This window comes from Bubalus kerabau, chromosome 15 (assembly GCF_029407905.1).
Source record: "Bubalus kerabau isolate K-KA32 ecotype Philippines breed swamp buffalo chromosome 15, PCC_UOA_SB_1v2, whole genome shotgun sequence".
In the NCBI taxonomy this organism is placed as follows: domain Eukaryota; kingdom Metazoa; phylum Chordata; class Mammalia; order Artiodactyla; family Bovidae; genus Bubalus; species Bubalus kerabau.
In genome coordinates this window covers 45,013,245-45,039,148 of record NC_073638.1, presented here as the reverse complement: position 1 = coordinate 45,039,148, position 25,904 = coordinate 45,013,245, and the positions used below count along the sequence as shown (strand labels likewise).

General features: G+C 46.9%; 1 protein-coding gene and 1 non-coding gene across 2 annotated transcripts; one reads left to right on the top strand and one right to left on the bottom strand.

Moving 5' to 3' along the window:
* Positions 1 to 203: 203 nt before the first annotated feature.
* On the bottom strand, positions 204 to 9,662 carry LOC129627750 (NADH-cytochrome b5 reductase 2). The gene is made up of 9 exons (XM_055547279.1): positions 9,642 to 9,662; positions 7,705 to 7,851; positions 7,389 to 7,461; positions 4,288 to 4,394; positions 3,887 to 4,016; positions 3,276 to 3,359; positions 2,499 to 2,584; positions 1,288 to 1,387; positions 204 to 376 (listed from the first exon to the last, which is right to left on the bottom strand). Exons 1-9 carry the CDS (start codon positions 9,660 to 9,662, stop codon positions 204 to 206), a joined length of 921 nt encoding a protein of 306 aa, XP_055403254.1.
* Positions 9,663 to 25,305: 15,643 nt separating this feature from the next.
* Positions 25,306 to 25,412, top strand: LOC129629383 (U6 spliceosomal RNA). Its single transcript, XR_008703215.1, has one exon. It is a non-coding gene; the product is annotated as a U6 spliceosomal RNA (small nuclear RNA).
* Positions 25,413 to 25,904: the final 492 nt, after the last annotated feature.

Here is a 25,904-nt window from a genome sequence, read left to right as displayed (position 1 = left end):
AGTGCCTTCAAACCTCACCAGGCAAGGAGGCCCCAGAAGCCCCTTTATCTCCTGCCTCTCGAACCACATGAAAAGAAGAGTGCCAGGGTACCCGAGGGTACATGACAAGGGTCTTTGGAAACTTCCCAGTTTAACGTGGTGAAGCTGAGCTCACTGTGAACCATGAACAGGACCGGGCAAATTTGGAAAGAGCAAGAGAGGCTTTAGTAGGTGAAAATCATGTCCTTGGTATAACCCAGTTTCTTCAGGTTAGGGTGCGCAGCTGCCTGGATCAGGGGCAGTGGACCACACACCAGGATGAGTGTGGACTTTCCAGGTGGAGGGAGGTGCTCCTTGATCATGTCCTTGGTAATGAAGCCTGAGCTGTACTTCCAGTCTGAGGTTAAGCATAAAAAAAAAACTGTTGGAGGAGCCAGTTTGCATCCTTGACCCCAGGCCTTCTACCCTCCCTCCCTTAAGCCTGGGAGCTTTGTTGGCCAAAGCTTAGACATCTGTGCTACTGGTTTCTGCAGAAACTTGAGAGAGTAGAGGATGTGGGTGTGTCCAGGCAGCCCTCATAAGTATTTACCCCAGATCCCAGGCTCACTGCTGGGATTCTGAGTCCTTGGCTGGTGTCTGCCGGCTGTAAGCACTGACAGGGTGAACAGCACAGTGAGACAGATGCACCCATGTGTAGTGTGAATCCAGGCAGAGAGCGGGAACTGTGCCCGGCAGAGGACGCGGTGGTGTTTGGGAGCCGGCTCAGTTGGGTGGCGCCCTCTGCTGGCCAGAGAGCTCTATGACAAGGCAGGCATAACTGCTGTGTGGGAGAGGCAGCCTGCCAGCAGTGTGAGGACTCTGTGGAGTGGTCTGTGGGGTGCGGTGTGCACTGCGGCAGCTGGGTGCTGGCTAGGGCTGCAGCCGCTGTCTGCAGTTCAACTTGTGAGGACTGCTGTCCTAGGTGAGGTGAACGGTGCCAGGTGAAGGGGTAAGTGGCCATACTGGATGCAGTGAGTGATGACTCTGTGGGATGCTGTGTGGAGTGGGTGTTCAACGTGACCCAGGGATCCCTCTGATGTCACAGGGCAGTGTGTGGAGTGCCGCTGAGATGCGGACACCTACTCTCTCCTGCCCTTACAAACAAGTCAGCCCAAATCGTCTCTCCCTCAAATTCCTTCATTTCCCAGTAGGAACATAGCCCAAGGTTTCAGCCACCAAGCTCACAACCAATCAACCACCCCAGGGACTGGCTCCTGGCTGGGTCCAAGGTTGGAGCTGACCCCTGGTGGGGACAAAAGGGGACCATACCAACAGGAGGCCTGTCCAGTGTGTACCACAGGTTGAACTGTGTTGGATGAGTTCTGGCAACTTCTTCAAGCTCGTTTCTCATCAAGATATCCTCCTCTGTCTAGGAAAAAAAAAAAGAAAAGCAGCATGAGCCGAGCTCCTCCAGGGCATCCTACTTGTCCCCCACACTAAGCACGTGGGTCCACACACTCCTGTGCCAGTCTTCCAGTTCTAGCTTGAGTGCTCCCTGCAGACTCTGGGGCAACAAGTTCTGCTGAGGCTCCGGCACAACAAACACCCTCTGGTGGAGGGAAGCGGTGGGTGACTGCCCTCCACCTGGAAGGCTGTGTCTGAGCACTGGGCATCCCGGCCCAGCTCCTGCATCCACCCTGAGTGCCAGGCAAGGCAAACTCAAAGGACCCGGGATTTCCTGCAGGGAATGCGAGGGGCTAAGGCAGTGAGGTATGACACTATATGTAATCTACAGCACTGGAGAGCTACCACAGAGGAAGACAGAGGCTGTAGCCCCCGCTAGGGAGAGTCAGCAAAGCCAGAAGATCTGTTGCAGGCTCAGAGATTTGCTGCACACGAGTCCTGGACCTTAAAACTCGTCACAATCCTTGTCCTAACAATCTCACGTCTAGGATTCTGTTTAAGAAAATAATCCAACTGTGATCAAGCCTAGGCCCAGTTATTCATCACTGTATCATTTATAACCATGAAAACTGAGAATAGCCTGGAAAAGATTTAGTAAATGATGGTACAACTTGATATAGACTGATAAAAATATTTACAAAGAGTAATAATGAGAAGAAAATGCCTGTGAGGTAATGTTGAGTGGAAAAAAATGAAAAACTAATTGTGACTATACAGCACGTATAGGACAAAGACAAGAAAATGAAGTGAATTATTTATATGCTTCTGTATTTCCCAAAATTTCCACTAAAGGCATCTATGATTTTATATTGGGGAAAAGCACAGAACTATGTATTAAAGAAAGAAAGCTTAGTGCTTATGGTTGGTTGGGGAGACACAGTTAAAAAAAACAAACAAAAAAAAAAAAAGGAAAAACAGGCCTAGACTCAGTTTCTCTGGCTGCCAGCAGCCCTGCTTGAGCCCAGTAAGCCCTTCCACAGCTGCAGGCACAGATCAGCATGAGCTCGGTGAGCAGGGAGGGGCCGCAAACAGTGGGACATTATTTCCCTGCTCAGGGCTGACTCAGCAGAACTGACCTGGTTGGCGAAGATGAGGGACATCACGGTCTTGTCACTAGGCTTCCTGGCAATGCAGCGGATGAGCTGCAGCATGGGCGTGATCCCTGGAACACAGAGAGCAGGCAGGCTGGCTTCCCCTCCCCCTGATGCCCACAGTCCCTGCTCTGCAGCAGCTTCACAGGTTGCCTTGATCTCAATTACTTTTCTCACTTCTGTGCCCAAAACTCAAAGTGCAGAACTACCCTTCATCTTGGTTTTCTCTTCTAATGCAATAGTCCATCAAAAGCCCTTCTCATTTTCACATGGCAGTATCAGCTTTGAAACTGGACTGCATGTTCCATCCAGCTCCCTCACTGAGCTTTTTAGTGTCTTCGTTTGTAAGACAGAACCAATGACAAGTAAATGTGGCAGTTTTTTTAAAAATGCCCATTATGGTGCCTGACGTGTAGTAGTTCGCATCACATGATTGTTCTCCTCTTTCAGGCATTCATTTTCAAGGGATAGGGAGCATCAGGCTTGAATAGGATCCAGGAGCCCTTGGGAGCCCATGTGTGGGCCAGCCCAGCCTGCCCCCCAAACTCACCTTAGAAGCTCCAGGGGCCCCTGGTGTAGCCCCCATGTTGGTTAAGGGGAGCAGGGCATCCAGGGTCAGAGTCAAGAACTGTCATTGACTTTGTATCCCCATTTCAAACAGCCAGGGAAAGAATCTCTTCCATTGCCTCTTCCAGGACCATGACTCCAAAGTGAGAGAGGTCTCAGGGTTCACCCTGGATGAAGCCCCCAGCTCCCTCTTACCTGTGCCCCCAGCAATCATTCCCAGGTGATGCACCAGTTTAGTTTCAGGCTCACTCGTTTTGTATGGCTTGAATACAAACTTCCCTGAAATCACAAGAGGGTACTTCTTATGTCTACAACTTGTACAAACATCATCTTGGGCCTCCTCAGCCAGCCCTGGCCCACCAGGGCCCAAAGCGGGAATAGAGCTGGGGCATTCTTGGGGAATAACTCTATCTTTTCTCCTGAGGAAGGAGGAAGGCACGCTGAAGTTAACATGGAGCCTCACAGAGCGCTCTCACCCATGCTAGTGAATGAGTAAGTGACGAGTGTGTGAGTAAGTGGATGAGTGTGCATTCCTTCCATCCATCAACCCTTTATCCATTTTTTCAGCAATAGCCAAGAGCCTTTTGTGTATCAGGCATTGTGCTGGAGATACAGTGATGAGGAAATACCAAATCACCGTCTCACCTTCATGAACCTTATACTCTCATAAAGTGGGTATGTGAATGAATGTATGAAGACTTCAAGGACAAGAGCATGTGACTCAAATCTTAAGAGTTTTCTAGAATGATGCAACAAGAGTGGGGATATTCCTCCCAGCTGGAGGCCTAGTGTGAAGCTCCCAGTACCTGACCCATGATAGAACAGGCACCCAGATGGCCCTTGAAAAAGGATGGTGTCCCCAATTTTCATGTTCTCCAAGTACTGAGTCATCTTCCCCCCTTCTGGGTGATTAGGATGTACATTTTTGAAGTAGATCTGAAAAATAAAGCAGCACAGTTTTCACACCTTTAGACCCGAGACCGCAGCCACATACAACTCAGGAATATATTTGCTACCAGAAACTGTGAGGAGCAAATCCACTGTGCTCATGGTTGCTCTCAGCAACCCCTGAAGACTTCCCTAGGAAACAGCTCCACTGTTAAATGCACTGCCAGGGAGCCCTGTCCAGGCATGCACCCCTTCTCCACCCACTACCCTGAACAGGCTTGTGACAGCGAGGCAGCTGGACGTGGCCGGCATCCTTTACCTTGATGATTAAGTCCACAAAGCCTAGGTCGTCATCACTGGACACAGGCGTGTAAGCCCTGACCACCAGAACCCCGTCAATTTCGGCCAAGAGATGAACATAGTTACCTACAGAAAAGACACCAAATGTTAAGACTGAGTAGGGCCAGCCTAAACAGGACCAAGGGTTTCTCTAAAGCAGCGGCCCCAGGGACCAGGGACCGGTTTCGTGGAAGACAAATTTTCCACAGACCGGGGCAGGAGAGTGGTCTGGGGATGATTCAAGCACATTATTTCCATTTTGTGGCAATCTCAGGATGTTCCACCGTGACTTTAGGGCTAGGATTTGGGCTCCTATGGGAATCTAATGCCACTGCTGATCTGACAGGAGGCGGAGCTCAGGCAATAGTGTGAGCGATGGGGAGCAGCTGTAAATATAGATAAAGTTCCACTCGCTGGCCTACCGCTCACCTGCTGTGCAGCCCGGGTCCTAACAGGCCATGGACCAGTACCTGATCATGGCTGGGGACTCCTGCTGTAAAGGGTTGAACTTCGAGGGGTGAGGAGGTGCATAGTGTGGCAGGGTGCATGGGAGGACCAAGAAGGAGTGGAGTCCAAGTCCAGGATGCCTGGATCCTAGGCCTGCCCTTATCACATGTGCAACCCTGAACAACTTCACCCCATACACCTGCCCTGACTCCGTCATAGTGTAGTTGTGAGTTTCACTGACCAGAAACCTACTGTTGTGTGCTTACTGTGTCCAAGTACTCTGTGGAGCAGGAAGAGCTAACTAAAGTTGGAGGCTGAGTATTAAAAATTACAGAAAAGTGTTTCCTTTTTAAAGCAAAACATGCTGCCTTAATAAAGTCATTTCTTCCTTTATCACTGGGGTCTACGAATGAATCACAGCTCCCTCATCTGTATCCTGCTGCCTGGGATGGAGCAGGCCTGGGCTCACAGGTATGTGCAGCCTCAGGATTTACATATCCATAGACCATGAGTTCCAGCAGAAGCACTGTGTCTCCCTGGCCTATGGCTCTGCTGAAGGGCAGAGTGAAGTTTTGAACCATGTAATTCTGCCTCTCAAGGGTAGACATGAGCGGACCACGGTGGCCAGAGTCCTATGGATCCAACATCACATGATGAGCTGGGCCACTCAGGTTTCTGTTGGATCCAACCTGGGAGACTTAAGTGACTAAGGCAGTAGTGGTGAGGTCAAGAGCTGCAATCAAGAGATGGCAAGAGGAAGTTCTGTGCCAGAGTATCTGAGGGAGGAGAAGCTGTGTGTGCACAGGACAGACGGAGAACATATGCAGACAGAAGCAGAGATCCAGGGAGAAGGAGAAGGGAAGGAGGAAAAGGATGGAGGGGGGATAAACCAATGTCTTTGAGGGGCCCTGAAGCCTGACTATGGGTTAAGAAAGAACAGGCTTAGGATGGATAGACAACAAGGTCTTAACTGTATAGCACAGCAAACTATACTTAATATCCTGTGATAAACCATCATGCGAAAGAACATGAAGAAGAAGAAGATATAAAACTGTGTCACTTTGAAATTAACAGAACATTGTAAATCAACTTTACTTCAATAAAATTTTAAAAAGGACAGGCTCAATGTCTCTGGCTATGGCCTGGTTGGACACCAGGGATGCCCAGGAATAAACACCTGCAGCAGCTTCCTGCTGAGAACTCATTTGATGCTGGAAACCTCAGAAAGGCTCTTTCAGATGCAGACAACCTGGGCCTGGCGTGGTGGCAACCTCAGAGAAAATGGGTCTGCACAACTGGTCCCAAGCCCCCATCTCTAACCAGCTTCATTTCAGCAGAGCTGGGATGCATGAGCACTCTGAGTCTTCGTAGCCGACTCTCCCAGAAGCCTCTAAACTACTTTTCCCACTAACTGTGCACTGCCCACACCAGGGCTGAGGACAATGGGTCACGGTGGTTTCTAAGAAAGTCTACTTCTCTAAGGTTTTCATTCTTTAGTTTTCTTGCCAATAGGACTGGCCTCAGAGGCCAGGCAGCGGGCTGGAAAGCAAGCTGACACTCAGCTCTTAGGGCTGAAGAAGAGAGGAAGCAGCAAGGAGGCTCAGGGGCCAGGCTGGCTGCCTCGTGGGTCATTTCCTCACTTGAAGAGGTGACGTCAAGGTTCTGTCCCCTGCGCACAGGACAAGCAGGCTCTGGATGAGGACCTCCACCAGGAAGGCAAACAGCACTAGCAGTTTGTACAAAGTTTCAGGCTCTGGGCCTGGCAGAGACTAAGACTGACTCAGCCATCTGGTGGTGGTACAGATTGGCGTTGCTGTGCTCAGTTGCTCAGTCATGTCCGATTCTGTGTGACCCTATGGACTGTAGCCCGCCAAGCTCCTCTGTCCATGGAATTTTCCAGGCAAGAATACTGGAGTGGGTTGCCATTTCCTACTCCAAGGGATCTTCCTGACCCAGGGATCAAACCTGCATCTCCTGCATTGGCAGGTGGCTTCTTTACCGCTGTGCCACCTGGGAAGCCTGGTGGTACAGATTAGAAATGGCATTAACTCGGAACTCTAGGACTGTTCAGGCTCGTACCCACAATGGGTACCTCTGTGTGTGCATGGGTCTGAAGCCCCTGCTGAGAATCCATGTAGTGGGGTGGGGGGAGGACACCAGCTTCCTCCTGCCTCTCCAAACATTCAGGGCCTTTCTCCCTACAGTAGGGGAACATCAATTCCTCCCATCCCTCCCAAGTGCACAGCACTTTACAGTTTGAATTTCACATCCATCCGTCACTTCTCACAATACCACCAGTAGCAGACAGGCCTGGGAAACCCCATTTTATAGACAGAGGCTCAGAGAGGTGAGGGACTTGCCTACAGTTGCCCAGCAAGGAGCTGACAATGGGATCTTAGACATTCTGACTCTAGAGGTGCTTCTTTTCAATGCTTATTACAGTATCAGTTTTGTGTCAGCCCAAATGGAACAATGAGAAAGGGAATGGACTGTCCCCAAGCCCATCTCCCCACCTCTCTGAGCTTATGTGGCTCAAGCAAGGTAGCAGGGTAACCTCTGCACCTCAGCCGAGTTTCTGACGGGAGCAGGGTGCCCGCAATACCCAGGTCCCGGTGGTGACAAAACCCCACTCACCTACAGGAAGCCCTAAGGCATGGTCCAGGGAGGGCAGTCCAAAGCGGAACCTCCGAGTGTTGTGGCTGATTTGCTGATCAAGTAGAGACAGGCTCTGTCAGCTTTCTGGAAGTCTTGCTGGGCAGCTCAGATGCCTGAGAAAGGAGCTCTCCACACGCATACACAGACGTGTGTGCTCTGGGGAGCAAACCAGAGGCCACGAGGGCCCACCCCACTGCCCTGGCCTCCCCAGCCACCACAGGCCCCACACCTTGTCTTCCTCTTGCATCACCCCACCCCCATCCCTGACAGCAGAGGGGGAGGGCTGCCCCATCACCTCTTTCTCAATCAAAGGCAGCGGGTACTTGGTATCAGAGTTCTGTAAGGTGATGTGACGACTCTTCATCACGTTCTTGCTCTTCAGGGCAAACAGGAGCACAGTGATCCCAATAACAGTGATAGCGAAGAGCAGGGACGGGTCCTCCTGGACATAGTGTGAGCAGGCCCCTCAGGTCCTGCCTGCCATGGGCAGGACAGCCCTCAGGCATGGCGGAATCCTCTCCACACCAAAGGCACGTGTGAAGCTGGACTGTGCCTGAAAGAAGCTAGGCAGAGGTAAAGGTACCAGAACGGAAGGCAGGCTGAGCCTCGGGTGGACCTGGAGTGTGGGGAGGGGCCAGCTGGGAGGTTCTAAACTCCCAGCCAGATGGCCCAGAAGTGCTAATGTCACCAGACCTTTCAAGCCCATCTGTCTCTATCTTGGCTACAGTCTAGGGTGCAAGCCCTGGAAGTCTCTCCCTTGAGGTGGAGGGGGTGCTTCTAATACACAATTTGGAATGAAGGCCTCAATCCTCAGGGACAGAGCTAAAGAGGGGGGATTAGCTGTTGACATCTAAGAGGTATAGGGCTCCCCTCCCCTACTCCCTCCTTCCATGTCTGGCTAAGGCAGAGGTAGGGGTGGGGTGAGTACCCCTGGTGCCAGAGCTGCTCCAGGTCTTTGCTCAGAATCCACCAACTCCCACCCTTAGCAAGAGTGTCCTTGCTCACAACCTGCCAACTCCCACCCCACCCACCCTTAGCAGGAGTGGACATAAATCTTTAAGTTGAAGGGTTCAGAGATAAAGGAAGTTATATGCACACACAAAAGGAAAAAAGAAAAAAACAGATGGAACCAGTTGAGGCCACAATGGCAATGAATCTGACCTCCAGCAGACCCTGAGTCCTCATTTTACTATATGAGCATAAATGACACACCTATTAGTAGCTGGGCTTCCCTGGTAGCTCAGCTGGTAAAGAATCCACCTGCAGTGAGGAGATCACTGTTTGATTCCTGGGTCAGGAAGATCCCCTGGAGAAGGGATAGGCTGCCCACTCCAGTATTCTAGGGCTTCCCTGGTGGCTCAAAGAGTAAAGAATCTGCCTGCAATGTGAGAGACTGGGTTTGATTCCTGGGTTGGGAAGTTCCCCTGGAGGACTGCATGGCAACCCACTACAGTACTCTTTCCTGGAGAATCCTCATGGACAGAGGAGCCTAGTGGACTATAGTCCATGGGGTCGCAAAGAGTAGGACATTACTGAGCGACTAAGCACAGAACAGCATTGGTAGCCAGGACCAGACATTAGGACCAAAAATGGATAAAAAGGGGGTAGCATCCCACTCCCTCATAAAAAGCCCTGCCCCTTCCCCATAGACTAATGCATTTTATCCTTGTTACTCTTTAAATACATACTGCCAGGTGGGCAAGGAGTTGATCTGTGAACTTAGTTCCCTCTTCTCCATTCTTTGGCCACTGAATCAAGCTTGTGCCTTATACTCTCCTACACAAACCCGAGTGGAAAAGGCACTCTCCCTGCCACCAAGCGAGGGCCCCAACTGAATTCCGAAACAGCTCATTTGGGATACTCCATTACCTTAGCACCCCGGATACACCCACACCCTTCGAGGCAGGCCAGTGAGGCCTTGGCATTCACCTGCCAGGGACTCCGCGGGGCTCCCGCATCCGCCCTCAACCCTGCCACCCCTCCAGCGAGAGGCCCACCGGCGGGTGGATTTGGGAAAGGTCCTCCCGGCCCTCTTCTCACGCTGGGAGATCCCCGCCCCACACCGGGCCTTCTCAGGCTCCGCCCCGCCCAGTGCCGGCCCCTCCCAGGCCGGCCGGGATAACACCGTCCCCGGGCTCCTCAAGGCCTGTGGGGGTCCGGGGGACTCTGCCCAGCTCCCGCCCTGGCTTCTCTGGCCGCTTCCTGCCAGGCCCCCCGCTACTGGGAACCCACCCGGAACCAGCCGCTGAACATGCCGAAGGGGCGCTGTCTGGGAGGCCGGGAGGACTCCGACAGGAGCTAGGCCTGGAAACGGGCACCCAGGATGGGCGGTGGGCCCCTCCGTCGTCCCCACCGTGAGGGCCAGGGTTCCGAAGCTTCTTTCTCACGGGATTCCGGCTCTGCTCCAGCCCTGTCCCCAGGACCCCAATCCAGGGGCTTCCAGGGCGGAGCTGAGGCCCTGCGCTGGGATCTGGGGGCTACCTCGCTCCTCGTTTAACATCCCTTGTTTATTACGTGGCTGCCTCTGCATCCTGGTCCTCTCACCGGACACGCTGAGCAGCTCTGGTGGAGAACTTCCTCTACTTGCTTGTTTACACCTGTGGCAAGGCTGGAGGAAGGCTCTGCTGGTCAAAGAAATGGGAATCCACTCCAATTCAGAAAGCACAGAAATATATACAGCAGACATCCATAATGAGCTCCTACTCTGAGCGTAGTCCTTGACCAGGTGTTTGGACGGGGCGGGCGGTGATTGAATTAAAGAGAACAAAGCATTCATTCATTCTCTGTTGGGAGAGATGATAGGTACCCAACACAAGCCCAAAGAGAGTGCAGAATGGCAGGCGTAGATAGCTTTGGAGGGACTTCACAGCAAATTTCAGAACTTTGGTGATCCCCTCCCGCATCAATTCTCCCATCGCCAGTGGCAAGGGTGAATCCCTGCCTCCCGGCCTGAGTAAGACAGAGAAGCCAAGAAATGGACTCCACTCCCGGCCCCACACACCACCACAGGCACACGCATAATGGAAGCCCTCCACCCCACCACCTGCAGGTGCCAGGATATCACTGTTAGACACTTTTCTGGCAATCTACTAATTGTAAAATGATGGCTTGTGAACTAATTTCATTACCTAATTACTAAGGAGGTTGAACATCTTACGTTCTTCTCATGGAGTTTCTTTCTTTGGAAAAAAAAAAAAGTGCCTGCTTATGACTTTTGCCCATCTTTGTACTGAGTTGTCTTTTTCTCACCGATTTTTAGGAGTCACATATATTTTAGAGATTGCTTCTTTGCCAATTATATCCGTTACAAATGTTTCCTCCTAGTTGGTAACTACTCTTCCTTCTTTTCTTCCATAGTGTTTTTTCTTTCTCCCTCCATCTTTGGATAGAAGTTTGTCCTCCTAATGTGGTCAAATGTATCAATCTTCAATCTTTTTCCCTTTATGGTTAGTGCTTTTTGTGATTTATTTATTCCTAGAACAGTTCAACCTTTCAACTTCAGCTTCTTCAACGTTACTGGTTGGGGCATAGGCTTGGATTACCATGATACTGAATGGTTTGCCTTGGAAATGAACAGAGATCATTCTGTCGCTTTTGAGATTGCATCCAAGTACTGCATTTCGGACTCTTCTGTTGACCATGATGGCTACTCCATTTCTTCTAAGGGATTCCTGCCCACAGTGATTACCGTGAAGATCACTCAGTCATGTCCGACTCTTTGTGACCCCATGGACTGTAGCCTACCAGGCACCTCTGTCCATGAGATTTTCCAGGCAATAGTACTGGAGTAGATTGCCATTTCCTTCTCCAGGGAACTCCCCTACCCAGGGATCGAACCCGGGTCTCCCATATTGTAGACAGATGCTTAACCGTCTGAGCCACCAGGGAAGTCCTGCCCACAATTATCTATTTCTACCCAAGGTCAAGATATTCTATATTTTCTCTGGCAAGACTTAAAGTTTTTTCAAGTTTTTCAGTCACCCAGAATTGATTTCTGTGTACGATGTGAAGTAGGGATCCAGTTCAATTTTTTCTATATGGATTATGCGTTGTCTTGGTAACACTTATTGTGTTGCTCGCACCTGATCACTAACCTGCAATGCCACTGCTGTCCTGTATCAGTTGTTACCTATTTATGAGTCCGGTTCTGGCCTCCCTGTTCTCTTACATTGGTCTAGTTGCCCATCTCCTGTGACAATGCCATAGTTCTCTAATTTCAATAGTTTATAACAACTGTTTGTATCTTTTACTCTTATTTGGGTCTCAGTTCCAATATTACTTCCTTAGAGATGCCTGTTCCAATGCCCCAATTTAAGGAGATGTACATATTACATTCTATTCATAGCTGTTACTTTGGTTTGTAGCTGCTATTTCTGAGTATTTAATTGTTAAATGTCTGACTCACATTAGTCTGGAAATCCCACTGTGGCAGAGATTTTGTGTCCCCAGGGCTTAGCACAGTGACTGTCACGTAGATAACATTTAATAAATATTTAACAGAGGAGTGAATGCATTCATCTCTGCCCCGTAGCATTTAGCACACTGCCTGACACAGAGTATATACTTATAAATACAATGCACGGTAGATGCTCCAGAAATACTGAAGAAAGAACCAATCCTTTCCGAAAGTACTCTGTATGCCTTGCTTGCTTAATTTGTCTCTGTAAGATGTATCACCAGATGATAAACTACGTATTTTACCTACTAGCCTACTGTCTTTCTCTTCCTGCTAGGATATAAGCTCCATGAGGATAGGATTTACTTTGCTTTAACTCCTAGAACAGTGCCTAGGATTTATTGTATGCATGAATGAATGAACTTCATTTTTTCCCTTTGATTCAATTAAAAGTCTTTATTGACTTTGGAATCTAAAGATGCCTCACTTTGTTCTATGGCTTTCTTAGTATTTTGCCTTTATCCTCTATACTCTCTTGTCATGTTCCCTGCATATCATGGTCCCTCTGTGTGACTAGAGGGCCAGATGGCACATCTTGCTTTCCTTAATCTTGGGGCAGGATGAAAGTGAAAGTGTTAGTCACCCAGTCGTGTCTGACTCTTTGCAACTCTATGGACTATAGCCCGCCAAGCTCCTCTCCAGGTAAGAATGGTAGCTATTCCTTTCTCCAGGGGGTCTTCCAAACCCAGGGATCAAACCAGGGTCTCCTGCATTGCAGGCAAATTCTTTACTGTCTGAGCCACAAAGGCAGGCATTTATCTGGGCTCCCAGTAATTTCAAGAGGGTGATGATTCCCTTATCTCCTCAGCTCTTCTACACACTTTATACATGTCCCTCAGATGCTTGTGTGTGGCCAGATTTTGGTTCATCTTCTACTCATTTCCTGAACTAGACCATGAGCACATGTCTCACTCCCACATCCCCAGCTTGGTAAGAGAGCCCAGTAAAGAGAAGCCCCTCAGCAAGTGTTTGCTGAAAAAAAAAGAAAGAAAGAATGAACATCTGTTGTCACTATCTGAGCCTATATAACAGTACTGAGCCTCTCTCATTGCTGAGAATTCCCTGGGGTAAACCAGTGCTCTGACTAAGTTGATGTTTGGAGTATGTGCTTCTTAAATCACCAGCTTGTTGTGGGCTTTTCATTAGCTTTTAACTTTGGGAATGATTTATTTCTATTTTATCCTTTGAACAAATGAGCAACTCTGGCCATTTTAAGCTTAAATTGTGGTAGGCTCAGTAAGAATCACCCAAATGTACCACATCCCAATCCTGCCTAATGCTGCCTTATAGCTGCAGTGAAGTTAAAGATTTTGGGTTAAGACTGTCCTGGACTGTCTCATGGGCCCACATAATCATGATATTCTTTATAAGAAGGATACAGGAGGGAATTCCCTGGTGGTTCATTGGCTTAGACTCCATGCTTCCAATGCAGGTTTGGGTTTGATCCCTGGTCAGGGAATTAGGTCCCACATCCTGCAACCAGGGTCCTGCATGTCACAACTAAAAGATCTCGTATGCCACAACTAAGACCCAGCACAGGCAAATAAATAAATATATATGTATATTTTAAATAGAAGGACATAGGAAGGGACAGATAAGAAGGTGATGTGATGCCAGAAGCAGCAACTGAAGTGACATATTTTGAAGATGGAGGAATGGGCCAGAAATCAAAGAACACAGGCACCACTAGAAGATGAAAAGGGAAAGGGAAAGGATTTTCCCCTTGAGCCCTTTGAAGGAAGCATCTCTACTGATATCTTGACTTAAGCCCAGTGAAACTGATTTTATAACCCTGGCTTCTAGAACTGTAAGGGAGGGACTTCCCTGGTAGCAGAGTGGTTAAGAATCTGCCTTTCTGGAGAAGGAAACAGCAACCCACTCCAGTATTCATGCCTGGAAAATCCCATGGACCGAGGAGCCTGGTGGGCTACAATCCATGGGGTTGCAAAGAGTCGGACACAACTGAGCGACTTCTGTGTTTTTGAAGCTCAAAGGGATATGGGCCACTGAAAAGGATATAAACCAGGGCAGAATTTCTTAAAGAAGTAACAGATTAGTTAGTTACAACATCAAGATAAATGGAATTGAAAGAGAGATGCTACCAAGAGAGTTGGGCAGTACTGCTTAAATAATGCTCAAGAGTTTCTAGTCTTAAATTGTTTCCTCTTGAGAAAAGATGAGCAGCACTGGGCCCACTCAACTCTGCCTTTTTTTGTTCCCCACTTTGGTTATGTGTTGTTACTTTCAGAATTGCACTTTTTTCACCTTGCCATAGTAGCTGCCAAAGTGTGTTTTTATAAACATGGGGTTCTAGAGCGCTGGCTTCCTGGGGCAGAGGAAAGAAAGAAATATGTGTTGTATAAAATAAGTACGTTCATATGTTTAATAAAATAGTTCTATTATTGAAGTAAGAAAAAAAAAGAATCTGCCTTTCAACACAGGGGATGCTGTTACGATCCCACAAGCCATGGGGCAACTACACCTGAGCACTGCAGCTAGAGAGGTCACGTGCTCAAGAGCCCACGTGCCACAATGGTCGAGCCCACACATCGCAGCTACTGAGCCCGCAGGCCTCAGTGAAGGTCCTGTGTGCTGCAGCTAAGACCCAACGCGGCCAAATGAGTATTTAAAAAAAGAACTGTAGGAGGATAAACTTGTGCTGCTTAAAGCCAGTAGATTTGTGGTAATTTGTTCCAGCAGCAGTGGGAAACTAATACACTGAATAAACTATTGGTTTTTTCTCTTGTTATTCAGTTGCCAAGTTGTGTTCGACTCCTTGCGACTTCATGTACTGCAGCATGCCAGGCTTCCCTGTCACTGATCATCTCCCAAAGTTTGCCCAAGTTAATGTCCACTGAATCAGTGATGCCATCCAACCATCTCATCCTCTGTCTCCCTCTTCTTCTGTCTTCAATCTTTCCCAGCATTAGGGTCTTTTCCAATGAGTCAGCTGGCCAAAGTATTGGAGTTTCAGCTTCAGTCCTTCCAAAAAGTATTCAGGGTTGATTTCTTTTAAGATTAACTGGCTTGATCTCCTTGCTTTCCAAGCACTCTGAAGAGTCTTCTCCAGCACCACAGTTCAAAAGCATCAATTCTTCAGCGCTCTGCCTTCTTTATTGTGCAGCTCTCATATTTGTATGTGAGTACCGGAAAGACCATAGCCTTGACTATGTGGATCTTTGTCCACAAGTCTCTTAGGACTTGTTCATTTATACTTAGATTTACTTAAGACTGTATTTCCTGTAATTTGGATAAGAGAAGGCAGGAAGTGGCACTGCCCTCTGATCTTGATGTTCTCCTTGCTCTAAGTATGGGTATCTTTTTTAAATCTTAGCAGCCTCCTTCTGCCTGGCCACAACTTCAACTTGTTGTCTCTGCTAGGCCACGTGAGCAGCTCACCCACTCCACCACTTCTGCACCCTGGCTCTCTCCTGTCCTCTGTGCATTGTCCAAAAGTGTCATCCTGAACAAAGGACCTTGGCAGGCAAATTTAGTCAATTAGGGTGAAATTTATAAGAGAACACAGATGGAGAACGCAAGCAATCAACCATGACCTAGGCAGAATATTACTTGAATTGGAGCTTCCTTGGTTTTCCTCTTCAAGGATTTTAAACTAAAGTATATTGATGCTGGGCTTCCCTGGTGGAGCTGTGGTAAAGAATCCACCTGCCAAGCAGGAGGTCTGGGTTCAATCACTGGGTGAGGAAGATCGCCTGGCAAAGGAAATGGCAACCCATTCCAGTATTCTTGCCTGGGAAATCCCCTGGACAGAGGAGTCCGGTGGGCTATAGTCCATGGAGTCGCTAAAGAGTTGGATATGACTGAACAACCAAACAGCAACAATATTTATGCTACCTGATCAGAATTCAACACTGAGCCCTGCAAATGGACATAAAGCAATAGTAATGCTTTGCTTTCTGGAATGTTTCAACCTGGACTTGTAGAACAGAAATGTGGCATGAAAAACTTTTGGCAAGCTCCTGGCAATTTGGGAGTGACACAGTCCTGATGGGATAAGACTTTATAAAGACAAAAGGCTTGAGACCCTGGGAGTGACCAGAATTTGCCAAGAACAGTTATCTTTGGGAGGAATCAAAAGAATAGCTTGAGACAGTGTCATGAAATAGAAACAATCATGGACATAGAGAACAGATATGTGGTTGCCAAGCGGGAGGGAGTTGGGGGTAGGATGGAGTGGGAGGTTGGGGTTAGCAGATGTAAGCATTTATATGTAAAATGGGTAAACAATGAGGTCTTAGCATATAGCACAGAAAACTATATTCAATATCCTATGATAAACCATAATTGGAAAAGAATATAAAAAAAGAATGCATATATGTAAAACTGAATCACTTTGCTGTATTGCAGAGATTAGCACAACATTGTATATCAACTATATACTTCAGTTAAAAATATATATATATAGAGAGAGAAAATAAAAACATTTCAAAAAAGGAGACTAGCTTGAGGAGTCCTGTGCCCGTTGTCCCTCCCACACCCAGAAGAATCCTCCCTGAGCAGCTTTGTGGGCAGAGCTTCACCAGTGATGCTAGTTGAGTTCCCCCCAGTGTTTATAGCAGTTGCTCCAACTCTTCCCAAACAGCATCTGCTGTGCCGGGGCTGGGGTAGAGCCTCCAGAAGGTAGTGTGTAATTGTGAGCTCACAGCTTGGGCTGTGGAGACAATAGGGAGTAACCAGGACAGCAAATGAAGCTTCCAGGGGTGGAGTTCCACCTACACAGGCAGGTGCGGCTGCCTGCCTGGGCTGGGAGCCTCAGACCTATATTAGGAGAAAGGCTGGTCTCCAGCAAGGGAGAACGGGAAAATGTCCCAAAGAAAGATATGGAAGAAGGCATTCCTGTCTCCTAGTTGAATACAATCAGCAATTTCTGTTTTTTTTCCTTTTTTGGAAGCAATAACAAGTGAAGATGGAACAAACCAGGCTAAAGCTTCCATTCTGAGAATCATGATAGAACATTCTTTCTCATGGAACTGCAGGGTTTACAAAGCACTTCCCACAGTGGAAGATATCCCTCTGAAATTATTGTGATACTTTTATGACCACTTTAGTTTGGAAAAAAGAACCTCCAAGAGATTCCATGTCTTGTGCATGGTCACAAAGCTAAGACACAAGGCCATGTTCATGAATGTAGGTCTTTCCCCTATACCACGGCAACCCATGATACAGTCAATGCATAACATTTTGTTCGTGAGCCATACAAACTTAAACTCAATTCCTGACTTCAAATTTAAAGAAACCTTCCATTTTTCAGCTGCCAAACTGAAGCCCAGAAATGTCAAATGATGCTTTTGGAGAAAGGACTGTAATTGGGTCATTAGTACTGAGATTTCAGTGTTTCAGAGCCTGCAGTTTGATGAATAGCAAGTGTAAGCTTCTTCCATTGTGGAAGAGAACTCAGATGGGATAGAAGTGTAGAAAGGCATCTTTTTCCTCTGCCTTCCCTCCTGTTACTGTGTATCACCTGCCATAGTCCCATCTAAGTTCTCTTCCCCTCTGATCTGCTAAGGAACATTGCCCCAGCAATTCTTCCATCTTTTCCTTTCAATATCAGTTCCTTCTCTCTGCTTGACAATTCCTGGCAGAGTACATGTGTTCTGTAATTTTTCTCATGTTAAAAAATGTTGGCGGTCCAGTGGTTGAGAATCCACCTGCCAATTCAGGGGACACACCTCTAGAGCCCTCAAGCTACAAATACTGTGTTCGCATGCTGCAATTGCTGAAGCCCATGCCTAAAGCCCATGCCTAGAGCCCGTGCTCAGCAACAAGAGAAGCCACGCAACAAGAACCCTGTGCACCCCAATAAAGAGTAGCTCCCACTCTCTGAAACTAGAGAAAACCCATAGGCATCAATAAAGACCCAACATAGCCAAAAATAAATAAATAAAAATTTAAAAAGTCATAAAACCTTCTCTTGACTTCCATACCTACATTGAGATGCTATTCCATTTCTGAGTTTCCAGTTACAATAAAATTTCTTGAAGGAGTTACCTGTACATGTCATCTTCAAATCTGTCTATCCAATTCTTTCTTGAGTCTACTCCAAAAAAGCTTTCACTCTCGCCACCATTGTTGAGATTTCAATATGCCAATGGTGCAAAACCTAATGATCAGTTCTCCATCAGTTCCTTCTCGTTTCTACCCCCCTGTAAACATCGAAGTGCTCCAGAACTCAAATCTCAGCTTCCTTTATATTATGGCTATCTTGTCCTGCTGCTGCTGCTGCTGCTAAGTCGCTTCAGTCGTGTCCGACTCTGTGTGACCCCATAGACGGCAGCCCACCAGGCTCCCCCGTCCCTGGGATTCTCCAGGCAAGAACACTGGAGTGGGTTGCCATTTCCTTCTCCAGTGCATAATAGTGAAAAGTGAAAGTGAAGTCGCTCAGTCGTGTCCAACTCTTAGCGACCCCACGGACTGCAGCCCACCAGGTCCTCCATCTATGGGATTTTCCAGGCAAGAGTACTGGAGTGGGGTGCCATTGCCTTCTCCAATCTTGTCCTATGACAGTTTAAATATCAACCATATGCTTATTCTACATATGCAGGCTAGATCTTTCCCCCTGAACTCCATGTTCATATATTCAACTGTCTACTTGATATTTCCTCTTGAGTGGCAATAGGCAATTCAGACTTAACGTTATCAGATACAAAGTCACAATTCTCCCCCAGAATCCTGTGCCTTATAGCCATCTAAGGAAGTCATCTCAGGAGGAGAATACCTGAGATCAATATGTAAATAGTTTAGATCCTTTCTTGGCCATGTTGGTTTGTGTACATTGTTCAAAACATCTCATTTCAGGAAATGGCAGCATTGTACTTTGAGTTGCTCAGGCCAAAACCACTGGGGTTATTTTTTACTTCTCCTTTCATACCTTAATTCAATCTCTCTGGAAGTCGTGTCGGCTCTTAGTTCAATGTCTGTCTACTTCTCACCATGTCCACTGCTTCTACTCAGATGTCAGTGTTTTACCCTGGTTATTGCAATAGTCTCCCAGCTGATCTTGCTTTGTCCCATGCCTTCTCCCAGCAGTCTAGTTTCAACATAGGAGCAAGAGAGTACTTGTTTAAATGGGTTGAGGCCCTGCTTCTCCACTTGATGTCTTTTCACTTGGAGGAAAACCCAATGTCTTTCCACTAGCCCATAAGGTCCCACACAAGCTGCCTTCCCACCCAGCTTCTCTGATCTCCCTGTGTTCATGCCTCTCCTGGCATACTGACCTTCTGGTGGGTTTCAGTATGTCTCAGACATGCTCCCACCTCAGGTCTTTATCACTTGCCATTCTCTGTGGCTAGAATGCTTTAGTCTCCAGATATCTACCTAGCCTTCACCCTTACCACCTTCAGATCTTTTCTCAGATTTCTCCTTATCAGTTTTCCCTGGACCATAGATTTTTTTAAATTGCAAACATCCTTCTATTTGGCATTCACTATCGCTCATCCTTGATTTATTTCACTCATTTATTACCAACTGCTATATATATATATATTTTTACTTCTTTATTATCTGCCTCCCCATCTCCACTAGATTTTTGTCCATTTTGCTCACTGAAGTATCCCTTGTGACTAGATACCTGATGCAGATAGAGCCACTTACAAATGTTTGTTGATTAAATGAAGAGAGAAATCTAAGAAGAGCCTAAAGAGCACCCATATCCCATCAAAAAGAAAAGCCCTACTAGCCCCTTGCAATACATCATGTTAGAGCTCTTATTCTGGATATTTAAATTATGAGCTGGGCAGGAATTAGTGGCATAAAAGCAAGTCAGCCTCCCCTACCCCTTAAGTTAGGAAAAAAAAAAAAACTTTTTCAAGATGTGAAAAGATATATAAAATGCTCCAGAGTGTATTAAAATTATTGATAAACAGCAGTGGTTCAAAATACTTATTTTTGAGAAAACATTATTTCAACTACATTGTCATGTTCATAATCTTGTTTCAAGTCAATTTGATTTCATTCAAAACAATTTGGAACCACAGTCTTGTTGGAATGGGTTTTCAGGATGCCAACACCTGAGAACAATACAGTCGTGTAACAATAGTTCAAATCTTCCTTATTCCACTTTTGTTAATGTATATTGTTCAAAGAAATATTATTCTAAGAAAACTAGAATGCCTACTATGTGTGTTGATTGTCTACAGGGGCAAATTCATATGGCCCTAGAACTCCCAAGGATGACCTGAATTGATGCATAATGAGCGAGACTAGCTTTCTGTAACAGGTGGCACTTTATTAACCATCATTGAATGTCTACTATATGCAGGCACTGGGCTAGTCTCATTACAATCCAGGACATTGCTTATAAATAGATGATGGTGGATATTAGGGAATACCCAAATCTGATCACATTGTTTAGGGTGCAGTATATTATGCGTAGCACCACTATGGTTAAGAAATCTATGCCCTGAGTCATTGTATTACAGTCTATCCTGAAGACAGACTGTTAACATGAGATGGGTATTCATGGGACCTGAGAGAAGGGAAGTCAGAGAGCAGGGCTCAACTCTAGTGTTTGCTACCCTGCTTGGCATCAGAGCGTTCTGCTTACTGGAAGGGTGACGGGGTTGCCCCGGAGGGTGATGCCTAGTTTCTGTTGTCCTTCAAAAAAGTTTGGCAGCAGAAGTTGGGAAGACTGGATGTACATATCCCATATCACATATTCTGTTCACTAGAAGTGAACTGCCCAGCCCTGCATTAAAACACCCACCTTTGTGTTTATATATCCTTCCGTTGATCCTGGGACTCGTTTCTGGGAGCCTCCTCACTGAGAAAAGCTTGACACAGTTGAGTTTCTGGTCTGACAGGGCTGAGGACCTGGACTCGTTGGGCACCTCCAGGACTTTGTTTGAGGAGCCAGACACCCTCCCTGAAACAGAAACATTTTTTTCATTGGCTCTTAATCAAGCTTCAACAAGCATTAGGAGCTTATTTCTTACTTGTTTCTTCTTACTTTTTGATCTTGTGCCCAGAATCTTATGTGTAACACAGAAATTAGCCCCAATAATTATGGTGTATGGACTATCTATAGGACATAGTTAATTTTCTTATGTAGGAACGAGTTTCAGCTTGAGTCCAAGTGGTTTCAGACTCTTCCAGGGATGTTTGAACAGGGATGGGATGGAATTAGCAGACGTCTATTTGCTTAGGGCTGAAGAGATTCCTGAGAAAGAATTTATAGTGAGGGAGAATGATCCAGGTATAAAAAGTCTGAGGAGATGACAAAAACTTAATCATTTTAAGGGGTCAACTCTGAGAACATCATGGTGTCTTCTGTTCTTTTTCTCCAATTAAAAAAATGTAGTAAAATACACATAACATAAAACTTACCATCCTAACCATTTCAAGTGTATAGTTCAGTGGTACTAAATACATTATTATTGTGCAACCAATATCACCATCCTTCTCCATAACTCTTTTTCATCTTGCAAAACTGAAACTATATAATTTTTAAACCATAACTCCCCATCCCTCCCTGCTCCCAGCTCCAGTAAGCTGACCCAGGGATAGAACCTGCATCTCTTGCGTCTCCTGCATTGGAAGGTGGATTCTTTTACCACTGTGCCACCTGGGAAACCTCAATTATTAACATACAAAATTTACATATGTTAATAATAAGTCTTTTGAGAATTGAGGAGGAATAATGAATGCATGATTTATTGACTATAGTCTACCTTTCCAAATAGGATGAAATAGATCTTTTGAAGCCATAGAGTTGCCTGCCCTACTCTATGCTTCAATCAGTAGTGATATGATTCTGGAAGCAAGGAGAAAGGAAACTGAACCCTGATAATATAAAAGGAAGATCCTTTTCCTTATTTCCTATCTGGAGTGGGATGCTTCTGAAAATCCAAAAAAAGTGCTTTTATAAAGGACTATTCCAATCTCAAAAGAAGGTCCTTAAAACTGTCTACAGAGGGTCCCTGAGCATCCTGGAGATTCTAACCTCCCATTGTTCCAGCAGCTGCACTAGAGGCCCCCTTACCAAGCCACCAGGTGACAACTAGAGTCTTTCCCACAGGCTGCCAACTCCCCAGTCCCCCATGAGCACTGTGAGAGAGGAGAGAGACGGTGGGTGGAGAGCGTACCAGCAGGAATCCTGGCCTCCTGAGAAGGGAAGCCACAGCGCTGTCCACAGCGTTCATGGAGAGAGGGACGCACAAGGACCTGGCAGCTTCAGAGGCAAGGATGACGATGCTGAGCTGTAGTAACTTGTTGGACTTCTCTCCACCTTGAAGGCAAGAAATCTCTTTGTTAAGGTCAATTAATGTCTAGGAAAAAAATGGCAGAATATATTTTTAGGTGGTATTTGGGCATTTTATTTGTAAAGACAAAGGGAAAGAGGATTCTGCTGTGTGAATTAAAAGGTGTGTGATGTTTCTTGGCAAGCTGTCAAAGAAAACTATATTACCCGAAACATTTATAAGAAGTGATGGCTGTGAGAATAAGAAAGAGGGCCTACTACATGATTTTAATACAGTCCCTTCGAAGACTAAGGCTGAGAAATAAATGACTGTCAGGATCATGCTGGTGTATTAGTCTACATCCGTGAATCCTGAAGCCAGGAGCATCAGCAGCCCAGAGACTAGCCATGGTACTTGGAGACCATTCTTCAGAAAGGGAAGTCTCTCTCTCTTGTGGCTTCTTTGTCCGCTCCTGTTTATTCTCCTTCTTGAGCCATCAGACCATGGAATCTTGACTTACTGAGATTACCCACGAGCTGCCAATGGCCAAATCAAAAGACCTCTTTCCCCATTCTTACAGGACTAGATTTTGTCCAGCATTTTACATTATTGACCATCCTTTTTCTTGAAACCTAAGTACTCTTGCCTGGAAAATCCCATGGATGGAGGAGCCTGGTAGGCTGCGGTCCATGGGGTCGCAGAGAATCGGACACGACTGCGCAACTTCACTTTCACTTTCAAGCTCTCTCCCCAGCTTCCATGCTCTGTCCTGCTTCTCCCCCACCCCTTCTGCTCACTCCTTCAACCTTTCCTCAGCTTCTCTCTCCCTTTGCTCCTTTTTCTCTGAAAATAGCCTTTTCCAAGGCTGCAACCCTCATCCTCACTCATATCTGCCACCTCTCAAATCACATCACCCCTGGCTGTTTTCCTAATCCCTAGACATCTGTAGCTGGACATCCCACAAGTATCTCTAAAGTTACCTGATACAAACTTAATTCATCTGTACCCCTTACACCCTCCCCACATCTGCTTCTGCTATGATATTTCTTTTTTGGGCCAAGAGCACATGCAGAGGCAGTATAGTGTAGTGGTTAGGAGCACCAAGTTCTGATTTCAGACAGTCCTGGCTTGGAATCTCTATTAGGCCACTTACTGGAGCAAAGAAATTGATCACTGAGCTTTGGTCTCTTCATCTGTAAAATTAGGGTTAAGAATAAGACCAATTTCTCAGGTTTACTGAAAGGATTATATGCACATAAAGGGTTTGGCCCAGAGTAAGGACTAAATGTCAACTATTATTATGGTTTGAGCTTCCTGGGTGGCACTAGGGGTAAAAACCTATTAGCTTTTATCTACGCAATCACTTGAGTCAGGTACCTGGAAGTTATTTGCATATGTGTGTGACTTTTTCTTTCCTCCATTTTAAGCATTATTGGTCATCAAATCTTATTGAATCTGTGGACACAATGTTTTTTGAAACTACTTTTTCCTTGTTGTCACCCTTGTAGTCCTCAGCATATTTTATTTGGGCTCTGACATCTATGCATCTTCTCTTCTGTCAGAGTAGTTTTTCTTTAGTACAGGTCTTCTTTCCCCCCTGTGCTAGAAGGGCAACAGTTCCCATCTGTTGGCTACAAGATAGAGTCTAACATTTTTAGCACCAACATAAGACCCTTTACAACTCGAACTCAGGCTGTAATTTAAGGTAATCTCCACTCAATTCCCCCTGTCAAAGCACCAGATTCATGACTGCCCCCTTTGCCCTGACTATCCCTCTGCGCAGCCTTTCTGATCCCTTGTTCATGCCAGTCCCTCTGAATGGAAAGCCTTCCCTTCTGTTTCCCTAAATATCTTCTGGTTCTTTTAAGACCCAGCGTAAGTGTCTAATCCTTAGTTAAGCCTTCCCTGATAGCTCTAGGAAATCACTCCCTTCTCTTTGTTCCCTCTGAACACAGTTCTCACGTATGTCGCAGTGCTTATCACCTTGTACTGAGGACAGCGGCACACCCTTCGTAAACCCTATGCTAGAAATCACGGGTTGTTTTATTTGCTTTGGTGTCTCCAGAGCCGAACTGAGAGTCTGGCAAAAAGATGGCGCTCAGTGAAGACTTGCACATGACCATGGAAAATAATGAATGAACAAGGGATCAACTGTGGGGTGGGAAGGGTGGCACAGCACCAGAGCAGTGTGGAATTCGTCCCAAAGCAGGGCCGTTGCAAGGATGGCTGGGCTTAAGCTGAGTCTAGTGCAGGCTCTGTCTCTGCAGTTGTCTGACTCTGTCACTTCAACTTTATCAGCCTCAGTTTCTTTTCATGAACACTGGGTAAGGGTCCTCACCTGTTCACAAATCAGGGGCAGTGTGAGAGATGCTGAGAGCAGGTGTGCAAGTCAGGAGTCTGTGAAGGGCTGTGGGGATGGAAGGTTCCCGGGACAGTCGTGTGAGGCTGATCGCAGACCTGGATGGGGGCCCCCATCCTGTGGCTGTGCCCCACGCTGGAAGCAGCTGCCCATCTCCTCTCACAGGCACTCGGGCTGGAAGAAGGTGGTGATTCAAGTGAAGCAAGTCTACCGGCTGCGGTGGTACCAAGTGGTAGTCCGCGGGGTGCCGCAGGAGGCAGGGTAGCTTGTGAGTTAGGTGACGGACCTTTTCTAATAATACAAAAGAAGTGGTAAATAAGCCCATGGAAGAAGGGAGGCTCATGGAGCCTGAGTGCTTGAACTCCCCCTGAAGAGGAAACAGCATGAAGTGAGGGCACCTGGTCACCATGTGGGATGCTGTCAGACTGCCCCTTGTAAGTGCCCGCGTGGCTCCAGGCAGACAAGGGCGTCAGGGAGGGATTCCTAAATGACTGTAGCTTGTTCTTGCGGGGCGGGAAACAAGGGAAAGCTGGCCTGTGGCAGTAGAGGGTTCCCAGGAGAGGAAGAGGGCCTCAATTGTGAAGCCAGACATAGCTGACAAACTTGGAATTGGCTCTTAAATCCTGTTTCTCTCTTTATAAAGAGAAGGGAGACTCAGTCCAAACCCTGTACTCTGGGCCAGATACATCTATGAATGACCAACCTCTGGTCAATGCTGTGGGAGGCCCACGATCTGTGGGGCTGCGGCAGTCACAGTGACGCTGGTGGCCAGGCGGGCTGGAGAGAAGGGAGGCGCCAAGGTCTCTTACCTGAGGGGAAATCATGGATGCTTGCTTTCACCACCCAGGGAACTAGAAAGTGAGAAGAAAAGAAATCACAGATACGGTGCTTGCTTCGGCAGCACATATACTAAACCTGGAACGAAACAGAGAAGATTAGCATGGCTTCTGTGCAAGGCTGACACACAAATTTGTGAAGCGTTTCATATTTTTATGTAAAAGAGATGACCAATGCAAGTTGTATACATGAAGCAGGGAATCCAAAGCCAATGCTGTGGGCCAACCCAGAGGGATAGGGTGGAGAGGGAGGTGGGAGGGGGGTTCAGAATGGGGGGACACAAGTGTACCCATGGCTGACTCATGTTGATGTAAGGCAAAAACCATCACAATATTGTAAAGTAATTATCCTCCAATTAAAATAATAATTAAAAAAATCACAGATATGTCCTCATTAAGAAAATATGGGGTTAGGGGACTTTCCTTTAGCCACCTCATGTGAAGAGTTGACTCACTGGAAAAGACTCTGATGCTGGGAGGGATTGGGGGCAGGAGGAGAAGGGGACAACAGAGGATGAGATGGCTGGATGGCATCACTGACTCCATGGACGTGAGTCTGAGTGAACTCTGGGAGTTGGTGATGGACAGGGAGGCCTGGCGTGCTGTGATTCATGGGGTTGCAAAGAGTCGGACACGACTGAGTGACTG